General features: G+C 32.9%; 1 protein-coding gene across 1 annotated transcript in view; it reads right to left on the bottom strand.

Annotated features, from left to right (window-relative positions):
• Positions 1-1,389: 1,389 nt before the first annotated feature.
• C4H1orf185 (chromosome 4 C1orf185 homolog) overlaps positions 1,390-15,077 on the bottom strand; it is a 40,336-nt gene continuing 26,648 nt past the window's right edge. The window contains 3 exon segments of the mRNA XM_007113816.3: positions 1,390-1,596; positions 1,599-1,867; positions 3,050-3,086. Coding sequence (XP_007113878.3) covers positions 1,471-1,596; positions 1,599-1,867; positions 3,050-3,086 — 432 coding nt within the window. The 3' untranslated portion in view covers positions 1,390-1,470.

Here is a 15,077-nt window from a genome sequence, read left to right on the forward strand (position 1 = left end):
AGGGCTGGAAACATGAAGGGCTGGAACAAGGGAATGGAGCACTGTTAGAAAGCCAGGAATCACATTCTCCTGATCTCTCATCTCTATTCTTCACTTTGCAGATATTTCACTGCTCTCTCACTGCAGATTTCCTGTTTTTTTTCTTTCTAAACCACAGGTTGGGACATGGCAACTGATAGCTACCTAATTTATATTTCCTCTATTCCAGAGATTAGTCAGACCAAGGTTAGAATCTCTTGTCTTCAATCTCAAATTCCTAGGGAAGTTTTAGAATCTTACCAGATTTAGAGATTACTTTCTTCTCTGAGATAGTAAGATAGAAGTTGGTAGAACACCAAGAGACAGAGACCAATTCAAAATACTTTTTACCACTCCTTACAAACCTTGAGCTGAAATAGCTTATTTTGATTTAGGAATGGATATAGAGAGATGTTCTCACAACCCATGAGATGTTCTCACAACTATAACCAGTAGAAATGTCCAGGTGCTTCAACAGAGAGAGGTGTTCTAATACTTTTTAATATTCCCCCTAGGAGGGAAGTGGTCGACCTGGATAATGCTACTACCATATTTGAGACAAGTTTCTTTTCACTTATTGTAATAGGCATGATTTATCTCTTGGGAAGATATGCACAGGTCCTGGTATGAGTATTTTAAGCACAAAAGGTAATATTATATTTTGTTAATTGTTTTTCCCAAGAGAAAGAAAAACAGAGACTAATTACATGAAGAGTATTTGTGAAAAAGAGATTAAAAGAGATTAAATTACAGGGTGGGTGTCAGAAATCCCTCAGTGCCATAAATAGAAATTTGACCAAGGGTCTCTCAAATTAGAGAGGAATTCTGGTTCATATAGCTTGAGTCACATGTCTATGAACATAGCTGCTCACATCTTCATCATAGTGGGGTAAGGGTTAGAGGGCTATTCTGAGAAACAGACATGGGAAAGGGCAAAGAAAATTATTTTCTGTATTCTTCACAGTGTTCCAGGCTCCCCTAGAGGAGCAAAGTTATATTGCTTACGAAAGTCATGGCATAATAAGATTTAAATGGTATGTGATTTATGTATTTAAAATTCAGAATAGCTGACGGAAGTATTCTGCCCAGCCTTACCCACATTGAAATAAAACTGAAAATGTCAAAGTATAAAGAAATGCTGCAAATGTTTTATTAAAAATGTATTTGTGCTGAAGATTTCTTAAAGTATTTCTCCTATGTGTTGAAATACATTCCTATTATTTATTATGTCCTTTGATGAGATACAAGGAGTTAAAATTAATGTTTATGATATTGCTCTAGTTCTTCCTGTAATTTTGTTTCTAGAAATAATTGGCAAGGGAAGTAGGACCACTCTATGGTAAAGATCAAGAAAAGCAATATTAGCATGGACATGTTAAGAGACTCAGAAGCTAGTAATTCAGTTTTAACTTTACATGATTTCAGTGTACACAAAGTTTCAAAAGAAAAAAGTCATTCAATATTATGTTGAAGGTTTTGTATTTCAACCTCTGTATTTCTTCGTGTAAATATTCCCTTAATGTTGTCACCTTTTTGATCATCATAAAGTGTCATATTTAGTACATTTCCAGTACATTCTCTTCTAATGGAATGGTTGACAAGTATGAAAATACTTTCTCCATTACAGGCTCCCCGAGAAAAGGCATTGGAGGGCTCTTTTTCACTAGGGAATCATCAGAAAACCAGTCATCAGCTACTTCTATACTTTGGCTGTAATAAGAATCAGATGGTAACGTTGATAAGCTTAAGGTAACACTGCTGGGATTTGTTGCCGAGCTAGTCTCTGAGGGGTCACAAATGACCTTTTTTGTTGCAAGGCAGAATTCATCTTTAGAATAATCTTTAATTGCTGTAAAAAAAATTAGATTTACTATGAATATTACATATTCATGAGCCAAACTTAATTATAAGGATAATGTTACTTTCTAAAATTCAAACTCTTCTTAGGGTTTTAATGAACAGGATGATGCAACAGTGAAAATGCTAAGTTGCTATCATCATCCATACAATGTTAAATATGTAATGGGGAATCAGCAATATTTTCATGATAATCAAGAGTACAAAAATCTATTCTAAATAAAATCAACCTGTTTTAACAGGAGAAGATTCTAAACAGGCTAGAAAGCCCAGTTCTGGAATATCCCTTAAAATCAGAGATGGCAGACAGTTTCTTAACTATTTATAGCTAAATACTGTCTTATTTAAAAAATAAATTTTAAAATGCCTCCTTAAGCAGGTAGATTACAAAATGTTTGATCCACAGTGGGAAGGGCCTATGAGTTGGCTTTATACCAATTAAAGTAACAGCTAACATTCACATAGTGCCTTACAATTTACAAAGCAGTTCGATATACTTCCAGATCTCAGTTATTCTTCAAGGTAGTTATTAGCCCTACTTCACAAAAGATATGACTGAGACTGAGACTTAAAGGAATGAGTCACCAAAATCAGATACAAAATGGACTTCAATCTAGATTTGTGTTACTCTAAGACCCACGCTTCTCCCACTACATTATGCTGCACAGTTGTAAATAAAAAATGTTAAGTTTTAGAAAAGATCACATTTACACAATATCCTAAAATATCTTTTACAATATTTTACATGTTAATTTTTGATATGAATATATAACATTAATTGTTAAAGCTGTTTTAAATACCTTATTACATTTTATATTCAGCATTTCTAAAATTATGTAGGAGGGTAATGTTTTGAGGTACTAAGTCAATATCTAAAGGGTTACAAAACACTCATGTCTTTTAACTCTCCATCATTACTATATGGCATTGACTATGATACCTTTGGATATAAAGAAGGGACAAAAATTAAAATTTCACATTTTAATTTAAGACAAGACATTATAAATTTTGTTTTCTAAAAAATATATGCCCATTCATATACTAATAAATGTTTCCCTTGAATTTTTATGATTTTAAAAAATAGTTAGATATTTAGGATATATTTAGGATAGCCTCTGGATTCTTTAAAATGTGAATTGCTGGAAGTTGATTACAATTTTTTGAGAGAAAGTACCTTTTATGTGTGCTGTTTCCTTTTTTCTTTGCTCCTCCTACATAAAAAAATATTTGTGTTTTAAAAATTAATAGTTTTTAAACAATTTGATATATATTTATAGAAGAATAATATATTTTAACATCATAATAAATTTTTGATAGAATCATATTTTCCACAATATGAATTTATTTTACCAAACTATATTGACAGGAAAGAAAAAGTGTTGACGTATCATCTGAAAAGAATGTGAATTGGTTCAAGAAGGCAGTCTCTAGGATAGGGAATGAAGGGTGAAATAGAGTTCAACAGGATTATTTCTCTCCATTCTCACTAACTTAGAGTCACTTGGTTAAAACTAGAGAGGGCTAAAAAAGTAATTACAATTTCTAGACTTGCTCATTCTATTAACTAATGACAACAAAAAAGTGACATCTGGCAGAAGGCTTTTATAAAAATGCAACTATTCTTTTGAAGCAAGTAAAACATTTGATCAAACAATACATTCCAGATGTGTTCTGGGAAGTGTGGTGGTGTAGTAGTTCTCAAACAGGGCATCAGAATCACCTGGTGTGTTTATTAAAATGCTGATTCTTGGACATAATATCAGACCCTACTAAAACAGATTTTCTGGCAGTAGGGTTTAGGAGTATGCAGTGTAACACACTCCTCAAGCAGTTCTGATTCAGTTTTTCCTTAGACCACTAGATAAACAATGAGCTAGTGCATAGGGTGTTTGGTATGCTGTGGGTGAAGACAGAGAGATAACACTGTCTCTTGTGTTATAGGGGAACAGTGTGGGTATTCTATGCTGATTTTCATTGTCTTGTTCACCGAAAAATGCTTGCTTAGGATATACATATATATAGGGTATACATATATATGGGATATACATATATATAGGATAACACATAAGTACTTTATTTTTACAATTAACTTTACTTTTTGGTCATTTTCAACTTTTATTAATATAAATGCCAGTATAGGCTCCTGATTTACCTTGCCTAGATTTAGGACCAATTCAATTTGTGACTCCTGTACAAATTATATTAGAACATTGTTTCTCACACTTTCATGTGCCTATGTATCACCTGGGGGAGCTTGTTAAAATGCATATTCTAATGGGGGAGCTTGTTAAAATGCATATTCTAACTCAGTAGGTTTGGGGTGGGGTCTGAGATTTTGCATTTCTAACAGGCTCCTAGGTAATGCTGATATTGTTGGTCTGGGAACCACAGAGTAAGGTCCTAGACTGATTAAAATTCTACCCAAACTAAGGGAATGACAAAATGGGCATTCTTATATATTGCTATATATAAATAGGTATAATTTTTCTGGAGGGCAATTTAACAAATCCATTTCTAGAAATTTATTATGCCAGGTAAATAATTTTGGATTTGTATAAATATTCAGTTATCAGAATGTTCATCACAACACTGTTTAGCATTTTTAAAACCTACAATTTAAAATTCTAAAAGTAAGGAAATCTTTAAATATGTTAGGATATGTGGATATTAATACAATGAGTATTCTTTCAAAATGATACTATAGTATCAGAAGTAAGTAAAGACTCAAAAAATGATGGGGATGTATAAAAAAGACAGAGGAATAATCTTAAACAAGTGGCTCACTGGTTAAATTTAGGAAAATTTGAGCATCAAAATAATGATAGTAATGGATTATAATCTGCTGAATAAAATAGAAATCCACGAGTCTATACTAATAATAAATAAATAAAATAAGGAAGAGGTTAGGGCTTCTTTCTCACAGTAGAAAGCCAAAGGACAAATATGGATGGGAGTGGCAGAATTAGAAAATCATCATCTTGTTACAGTTTTGTAAAGATTAGCTCAAGTAATAATAATTTATATAGCTAGTAAGTAGAGTTTGATGAAGAGGAGGATATTTACATGTTTTCAAAGTGTCACCACACAGCTTGTTTATTAACTGTAAGGGTAAAAACAGAAATAATTCAGTGAGGAAAGAACAGACATCATCTTGATCATGTGATCAACTAAAATCACCAGTGAAGAGCAGATGTACACTGTACGTCTTCAGATGTGATAAACTGCAAGGAAGAGTCACACTGAGGAACAGTCTATGATCTATAAAATAACTGGCTTGTATTCTTCAAAAATGTCAATATCTTTGAAAGACAAAGAAAGGAAATTTTAAAATATTTTGAACTAAATAATTATGAAAACAAAACATAAAATTTGTGGGGTGCAACAAAAGAAGGCCTTAGAGGAAAATTTAAACATTAAATGTTTATATTATAAAAGAACAAAAGTCTAAGAATAATAAAGCAGAAAACTCCAGGCAAGACTGATTTAGGAAAAGACAAATATAATCAGGAATAAAAAGAGTACCATCACTAAAGATTCTATAGATTTTAGAAGCATAGTAAGAAGAAAATACTAAAAACTTTCTGCCAATAAACTAAACAACTTAGGTAAAATGGACAAATTTAGTGAAAAAAAATTCTAAAACATACAAAATATCAATATTTTGTATGTTCCACATCTGTTAAAGGAGATAAATTCATAGTCAAAAGTTTTCTCTTGAAGAAAATTCCAGACCTTGATGACTTCATTGGTGAATTCTAGAAAAAAGTTTGAGAAAGCAATATAGCTAATTCTACACAAAAATTTTTCAGAAAGTAGAGGAGCAGGAACCATTTCCCTATTGTTTTGTGATGAGAATAAAACCGTGATACTGAAATCTAACCAGATATTACAAGATAAGAAAATTATAAAATAATATCCCTCGTTAACATAGATGCAAAAATTATTAAAAATATATTAGTAAATCAAATCCAGTAGCGTTTATTCCAGGAACACAGGGTTGATTTAACATTTGAAATTCAATGTAATTCACATTAACAAAATAAAAGAGAAAACCCATGTGAACAATTTTAAAAGATGCAGGAAAAGCATTTTGATATTGCTGGCAATATCAGCAACCCTTCATGGCAAAACAAACAGACAAACCTCTCAGGAAACTAGGAATAGAAGGGAATTTCCTCAATCTAACTGTATGCATCTACAAAAATTCTATAGCTAATTTCCTATTTAATGATGAAAAGCTGAATGTATTCTAAGATCAGAATATAAAAAGGATATCTGTAAGATGAGAAAATAAAATAAAAGCATAAACATTGGAAAAGAAATAAAACGGATGTTTTCACAGATCTCATGCTTGTACATGAAGAAAAACTTTTGTGGTCCTCAAAAAAACTACTAGAAGTAATAAATAAATTTATTTATAAAGGTCATAGAACACAGGTCAACTGTAGTAGAGATGGCAATTCATTACAAACTAATGTATAAACTAAATATAACTCTTGGGACTTCCCCGGCATTCCAGCGGTTAAGACTCCATGCTTCCACTGCAGGGGGCATGGGTTCGATCCCTGGTCGGGAAACTAAGACCCCCGTGTGGTGTGGGGTATGCTGTGTGGTGCAGCCAAAAAAGAAAAAAAAAAGGTAATTTTCATCATGATCTCAACAAGATTTTTTCCAGCTAAAGTTCACCTTAAAATGTATATGGACATGCAAAAGAATAAGAAAACCTAAAACAATGTTGAAAAAGAAGAATGAAATTGGAGAAATCGTACTGCTCAATTTTATAATTTACTATACAGCTAGAGTGTGATATTGGTAGAGATAGACACACAGGTCAATAAACCAGATAGAGAATGAAGAAACAGAAACAGACTAACACATATATGCCAAACAGATTTTTCACAAAAGTTGCAAAAACAATTCAATGGAAGAGGATAGCCTTTTCAATAAATAGTGCTGGAATAATATGACATCAATAGCCCCCCAAAATGAATTTTGATTTAAACCTCACACTTTATACAAAAATTAACTAAAAATGGATCAGAGATAGAAATATAAAATGTAAAACGATAATAGACAAAACAATCTTGAAAAAGAAGAACAAAGTTGGAGAACTTACTGATATCAAAACTTACTACAAAGCTATAGCAATGAAGACAGTGTGGTATTGGTATAAGGATAGATATAGAGATCAATGGAATAGAACTAAGATTCCAGAAATAAATGCTCATATTTACAGTCAGTTGATTTTTGACACGAGCACTAAGACAATTTGATAGGAAAAGAATACTCTTTTCAACAAATGGTGTTGGGACAACTAGGTTTATACATGCAAATAAGTGAAGTTGGACCCATACCTCATACTATATACAAAAAACTAACTCAAAATGGATCAGACACTTAAATATAAGAGCTAAAACTATTAAATTCTTAGAAGAAAACAGAGGTGTAAATCTTTATGACCTCAATTAAGGAATGATTATAGATATGACACCAAAGACACAGCAACAAAAGAAAAAAATAGGTAAACTGGACTCAAGAAAATTAAAAACATTGGTTCTTCAAACAACACCATAAGAAGAAAAGACAACTCACGAAATGGGAGAAAATTTTTACAAATCATATATCTGATATAGGATATGTATCTAGAATATATAAAGAATACTTAAAACTCAACAACAAAAAGACAAATAGCCCAAATTAAAAAAATGGACAAAGCTTTGAATAGATATTTCTCTAAAGAAGATATACAAATATCCAATAAGCACATGAAGGTATTTTCAACGTCATTAGGCTTTAAGGAAATGTATATCAAAACCATGACAGGGTTTCCCTGGTGGTGCAGTGGTTGAGAGTCCGCCTGCTGATGCAGGGGATGCGGGTTCATGCCCCGGTCCGGGAGGATGCCACGTACCGCGGAGTGGCTGGGCCTGTGAGCCATGGACGCTGGGCCTGCATGTCCAGAGCCTGTGCTCCACGGCGGGAGAGGCCACAGCAGTGAGAGGCCCGCGTACTGCAAAAAAAAACCCCAAAACCAAAAAACCATGACAAGATAACACTTGATGTCCACTAGGATAACTATAATAAAAAAGACAGGTTAAAAACAAGGGTTAACAAGGGTGTCACAAAATATAATCTTCATATACTGCTTGTGGGGATATAAAATGGTGCAGGCACTTTGGAAAACAGTCTGGCAATTCTTCACAGATTAAACATTGAGTTACCATATGACACAGTGTTTCCATTCCTTGGTATATACCCAAGAGAAATGAAAACATATACCCACACAAAAACTTGTATACAAATATACATAGTGACATTATTCATAATAGTCAAGAAGTGGAAACAACTCAAATGTCCTTCAACTGATAAATGGATAAACAAAATGTGATATATCCACACACAATGGAATATTATTCAGCCATGAAAAAGAATAAGATATTGATATATGCAATAACACAGATGGACCTTGAAAACATTATGCTAAATGAAAAGGCAGATACAAGAGACCTTATATTGTATATTTCTATTTATAAGAAATTCCAGAATAGGCAAATCTATAGGTACAGAAAGTATAGATTAGTGGTTGTCTAGGCCTAGGAGTGTTGGAGGAAAATGGAGGGGCAGTGATTGCTAAAGGTACAAGGTTTCTTTTTGAGGTGATAAAGGTGTCCTAAACTGATTGTGAAGATGGTTCTATAACTCTGTGAATATCTAAAAACTACTGAATTAGACACTTTAAAAAGGCAAATTGTATGGTATGTGAACTATATCTCAATAAAGCTGTTAAATATAAAACAAAGCAACCTAAAACTAAGAAACTTTTAGAAGAAAACTTAGAAACAAATCCTTGGGACCTAGGGTTAGACTAAGAGTTATTGGACATGACACTTAAAGCATGATTCAAAAAGGAAAAATATACAACTCAACAACAAGGAAGCAAACAACCCAATGAAAAATGGGCAGAAGGCCTAAACAGACATTTCTCCAAAGAAGAAATACAGATGGCTAATAGGCACATGAAAGATGCTCAACAGTGCTAATATTAGAGAAATGCAAATCAATTACAATGAGGTACCACCTCTCACCAGTCAGAATGGCCATCATTTAAAAGTCTACAAATAACAAATGCTGGAGAGAGTATGGAGAAAAGGGAACGTTCCTACACTGTTGGTGGGAATGTAAGTCAGTGCAGCCACTATGGAGAACAGTATGGAGGTTCCTCAGAAAACTAAAAATAGAATTACCATATGATCCAGCAATCCCACTCCTGGGCATGTATCTGGGCAAAACTATGATTCAAAAAAATACATGCACCCCTATGTTCATAGCAGTACTATTCACAATAGCCAAGACATGGAAACAACCTAAATGTCCATTGACAGATGAATAGATAAAGAAAATGTGGTATATATATATATATATATATATATATATATATATAATGGAATACTACTCAGCCATAAAAAAGAACAAAATATAAAGCCATTTGCAGCAACATGGACGCAACTAGATTATCATACTAAGTGAAGTAGTCAAAAAGAGAAAGAGAAATACCATATGATATCACTTATATGTGGAATCTAAAATATGACACAAATGAACCTATCTATGAAACAGAAACAGAATCACAGACATAGAGAACAGACTAGTGGTTACCAAGGGGGAGGGGGTTGGGGGAGGGGTGGAGTGAGAGGTTGAGGTTAGCAGATGTAAGCTTTCATATGTAGAATGGATTAACAAGGTCCTACTGTACAGCACAGAGAACTATATTCAATATCCTATGGTAAACTGTAACGGAAAAGAATATATAAAAAAAGAATGTCTATATATGTATAAATGAATCACTTTGCTGTACAGCAGATTAATACAACACTGTAAATCAACCGTCCTTCAATAAAAACAAAACAATAAGGTAAAATGGATAAATTGGACTTTACCAAAATTAAAACTTATGCTGTTTTTCATTTTGAGAGGATGAAAACACAAGTCATCAAATGGGAGAAAATATTTGTAAATCACATATCTGACAAAAAGACTTGTATCCAGAATATACTTTCTAAATTAAATAGAAAGATAATCCAATTAGAAAATGCACAAGAGACTTGAAGAGACTCTTCACCTAAGAAGATATATGGATGGCAAAAAAATTAAAAATATGAAAAGCTGTTCAACATCACGACCCGTTAAAGAAATGCAAATTAAAATCACGAAACACATTTAAATGGCTAAAGTTTAAAATGCTGCTAAGTACCAAATGATAAAGAGGATGCAAAAACATGATTCTCTTATACATTACTGGTGAATATGTAATATGGTACAATCTGGAAATCAATCTGGAAATTTCTTTAAAAATTAAACATATTTACCACATGATCCAGGAACTGCATTCCTGGGCATTTATTTTAGAGAAACTAAAACTAATGTTTTCCAAAAAGCCTATACACAAACGATCGTGGCATCCTTATTTTGTAATAGCTCCTAAATGGAAACAACCCAAATATTCCTCAATGGATAAATGGTTAAACAAACTGTGATATATCCACACAATGTTACACTACTCAGCAATAAAAAAGGAAAAAACTATTGATACATGCAATGATATGGAGGGATCTTAAGGGCATTATGCTAAGTGAAAAAAAGCCAAGCTCAAAAGGCCATATGCTATATGATTCCATTTATATAACATTCTAGAAATGAAGTAATTATAGCGATGGAGAACAGATCAGTGGTTGCCAGAGGTTAGGGAAAGGGAGGGGGGAGTGACTATAAAGGGTAGTATGAGGGAGTTCCTTTATGGTGATGGAACAATTCTTCTGTATGTTGATTGTCGTGGTGGTTATACAAACCTATACCTATGATAAAATGTCATAGAATTATATATAAAAACAACAAAAAGTGAGTACATGCATAAACTGGTAATCTTTGAGTTAGGTCTGTAGCCTAAATTTCCTGGTTTTGATAATGTATACTTAAGTATAAAGTATACTTTTCATAAAGTATACTTATATAAGATGTCATTGGGGGAAGTGGGTGATGGGTATACAGGACATCTTTGTAATTTTTCTGCAACTTTTTGGTCTGTAATTCAGAATAAGATAAGATAAATCAATTGTATTTATATTTACTAACAACAAACAGTTGGAAAATAAAATTTTAAAATCAATACTATTTACCATAGCATAAAAATAACTATAAATAAAACTAAAACAAATGTGAAGGACTTCTATATTGAAAACCACTAACTAAAATAAAAGAACACCTCAACAAATTAAATTAATAAATTTAAATTAAAGAAGTCAATAAAAGTAGAGTGGGACTTTCCTGGTGGCACAGTGGTTAAGAATCTGCCTGCCAATGCAGGGGACACGAGTTTGATCCCTTGTCCGGGAAGATCCCACATACTGCGGAGCAACTAAGCCTGTGCGCCACAACTACTAAGCCTGCTCTCTACAGCCTGCAAGCTGCAACTACTGAGCCCACGTGCCACAACTACTGAAGCCCGTGTGCTCTAGGGCCCGCATGCCACAACTACTGAGCCTGCATGCTGCAACTACTGAAGCCCACACGCCTAGAGCCCGTGCTCCACAACAAGAGAAGCCACCGCAATGAGAAGCCCATGCACTGCAATGAAGCATAGTCCCTGCTCGCTACAACTAGAGAAAGCCCATGCACAGCAACAAAGACCCAATGCAGCCAAAAAAAACACTAGGAAAAAAAAGTAGAGTAATATTATCCTCATAGAAGAATCAATATTAAGATATCCATTCTCCCTAAATTGATTTATAGATTCAATGGCAGTTCAATAAAAATTCAAGCAGGCCGTTTTGAAAAACTAAACAAGCTGCTTTCTAAATTATATGGAAAAACAAAGCACCTAGAATAGCCAAAATATTCTTGAACGAAGAAGAATAAAGTTGATTCCATGACATAAAGCTACAATAATCAAGATAGTATAGTATTGTTTAAGGACAAATAGTTCACTGAAAAAAAGATAGTTCAGCAAATAAACCAACACATATACAATAGATTGATTTTCATTCAAAGTGACTAATTGGTTCAATGGGGAAAGAATATCTTTTCAACAAAATTTTCTGGAACAACTGGATATCATCATAGAAAATGATGAAACTTTACTTCTACCTTATAGACCTAAACATAGAACTCAATACTATAGAGCAAAGATAAAAAAAATATAGAATATTTTTGCAAACTTAGATAAATATTTGTTAGACAGGATACAGATTTCTTTTAAAAGAAAAAAATCATAGATTGGTCTTTATCAACATTAAAAATTTCTGCCTACCAACTGATACCATTATAAAAATGAACAGACAAGCCATGGTCTGGAAAAAACCATTCACAACATATATATCTTACAATAGACTAATTCCAAATTGTATTAAGAACTCCTACAAGTCACTAAGTTAAAAAACAAACAAAACAAAATCACTAAAAAAATTTTTTAAATAAGCAAAAACTTGAAAAGGCAGGTCACAAAAAAATAAAAAATATGCAACTGGCCAATGCACACATGAAAAGGTGCTCAACATCTTTCGTTATCAGAAAAATGTAAATTAAAAGCATACTGAAATGCCATTACACATCCATTAAAATGGCTAAAATGTAAAAATACTAATAACACCAAATGTTGGCAAGGATGTGAAGCAACTGGAACACTCATTTGTTGTTGACAGGAGTGAAATAAGATATAACCACTTTGGAAACTTGTTTGGAAACTTCTTATAAGGATACACATATGTCTACCCAAGCCCCACCAATTCCATGGTCAGGTATTTTTCCAAGAAAAATGAAAATGTATGTTTACTAAAAGTACATAAATATTTACAGCAGTCTTATTGATACTAGTCAAAAACTGGAAACAACACTAATGTCCATCAATAAGAGAATATATAAACATGTTATTGTATATTCATACAATGGAATACTACTTATTAATAGAAAGAACAAAGTTTTAACACATACAGTAACATGGGTGAATCCCCAAAATTTGTATTAGTGAAAGCCATATGTAAAAGGTATATATCATACAATTTTATTTGTATGAAATCTAGGAACAGATTAAAACTAAACTTTGTTGATATAAATCAGAAAGTGCTTACACGGGATGGTTAGAGGAATTGACTGGAAGGGGACATGAGGGAACTTTTTCAGATGATAAAAATATTCTGTATCTTGTTTTTGGTGTTGTTTAAATGTATATACCATTGTCAGGATTTACTGAGTGGAACATCTAAGGTCTTGCATTCTATTGTAGGTAATTATACATTAATAAAATATTTAAAAAATCATATCAATTTCACTTCAGTGTTATTCTTCCCCCAAATCCATAACCCCAGTATAATAATGAGAAAAACATCAGATAAATCCAAATTGAGGAATATTTTACAAAATATATGGCCAGTACTCCTCAAAACTGTAAAGCTCAGGTAAAACAAGGAGACTGAGATACAGTCACAGAGCAGAAGAAATTACAGACAAATGCAATGCGGTATCCTGGATTAGGTCTTGAAAGAGTAAAAGTAAATTCATGTAAGAACTCGTGAACCCAAATAGTCTGAAGGTTGGTTAATAGTGATGTAACGATGTTGGTTTCTTAGTTTTGACAAATGTATCATGGTAAAATGATTTTTTTATTTTTTATTTTTTTTTTTTGTGGTATGCGGGCCTTCCTCTGCTGTGGCCTCTCCCATTGCGGAGCACAGGCTCCGGACGCGCAGGCTCAGCGGCCATGGCTCACGGGTCCAGCCGCTCCGCGGCACGTGGGATCCTCCCAGACCGGGGCGCGAACCCGGCTCCCCTGCATCGGCAGGCGGACACACAACCACTGCGCCACCAGGGAAGCCCATGGTAAAATGATTTTTAACGTCAGGGAAAAATGGGTGAAGTACAAGATACCTCTATACTGTATTACCTTTGCAACTTTCCTGTAAATCAAAAACCATTCAAAAATACTTTACTTAAAAATCATACCATAAAAGCATAAACATATAAAATTTCCTGTAATAAAAGCTATCATAGGGTAGAAGGAGGTTGGATTGGGAGTTTGGAATTAGCAGATGCAAACTGGTATATATAGAATGGATAAACAGCAAGGTCCTACTGTATAGCAGAGGGAACTATAATCAATATCCTGTGATAAACCATAATGGAAAAGAATATGAAAAAGAATGTATATATATGTATAACTGAGTCACTTTGCTGTACAGCAGAAATTAACACAACATTGTAATTCAACTATACTTCAATAAAAAATAAAATTTAAAAAAAGCTAGTGTAAGATGTACAAGGCTTTTATAAAAGTAATTGTAAAGCTTTATTGAAAGATATTAAAGATAACATATGTAGTAAATACAGAGAAACAACATGTTCATGGATTAGAAAACTTAATATTATAAAGAATCAGCTTTTCCCAAATTGATCTAAAACTGCACTGCAGTTCCCCTCAAAATTCCAAAAGAATTTCCGTAAACGCTACTAGGCAGTTGGGCAAACATATGGAAAAGAAGTGAAATTGGCTTGCTATTTACACCAAACACAGAAATCAATTCTAGATTGATTAAAGATCTATGTAGTCAAAACTATAAAACTCTTAGATGGCAACATAGAGGAGTATCTTTATGACTTTGGAGTAAGGAAGGAAATAAATATTAAAGGAAAAGGCTGAGAAATTAGGTTACCTTAAAAATTAAAGAATGTTTTATTCATCAAAACACACCATAAAATAGTGAAACAAAAACAGAAACAGATTCACAGACATAGAAAACAAACTTATGACTACCAAGGGGAAAAAGTGGGGGGGAGGGATAAATTAAGAGTATGGGGTTAACAGATATACACCACTATATATAAAATAGATAGACAATGAGGATTTAATGAATAGCACAGGGAACTATATTCAATATCTTCTAATAACCTATAATGGAAAAGAATCTGGAAAATAATACATATATTATATATGTAAAAGCTGAATCACTTTGCTGTACACCTGAAACTAACACAATATTGTAAATCAACTATATTTCAATTTTAAAAAATAGTGAAAATAAAAGCCACAAAATGAAGATATCAAAATGAACATAACTGAGAAAGGATTAGGTATCCATATTAATATAATCCATTTATATTAATATAAAACTTTTAAAGTTTTATAATAAAAAGGCTAATAGAAAAAGAGGTAAAAG

This window comes from Physeter macrocephalus, chromosome 4 (genome assembly GCF_002837175.3).
Source record: "Physeter macrocephalus isolate SW-GA chromosome 4, ASM283717v5, whole genome shotgun sequence".
NCBI classification, from domain to species: Eukaryota; Metazoa; Chordata; class Mammalia; order Artiodactyla; family Physeteridae; genus Physeter; species Physeter macrocephalus.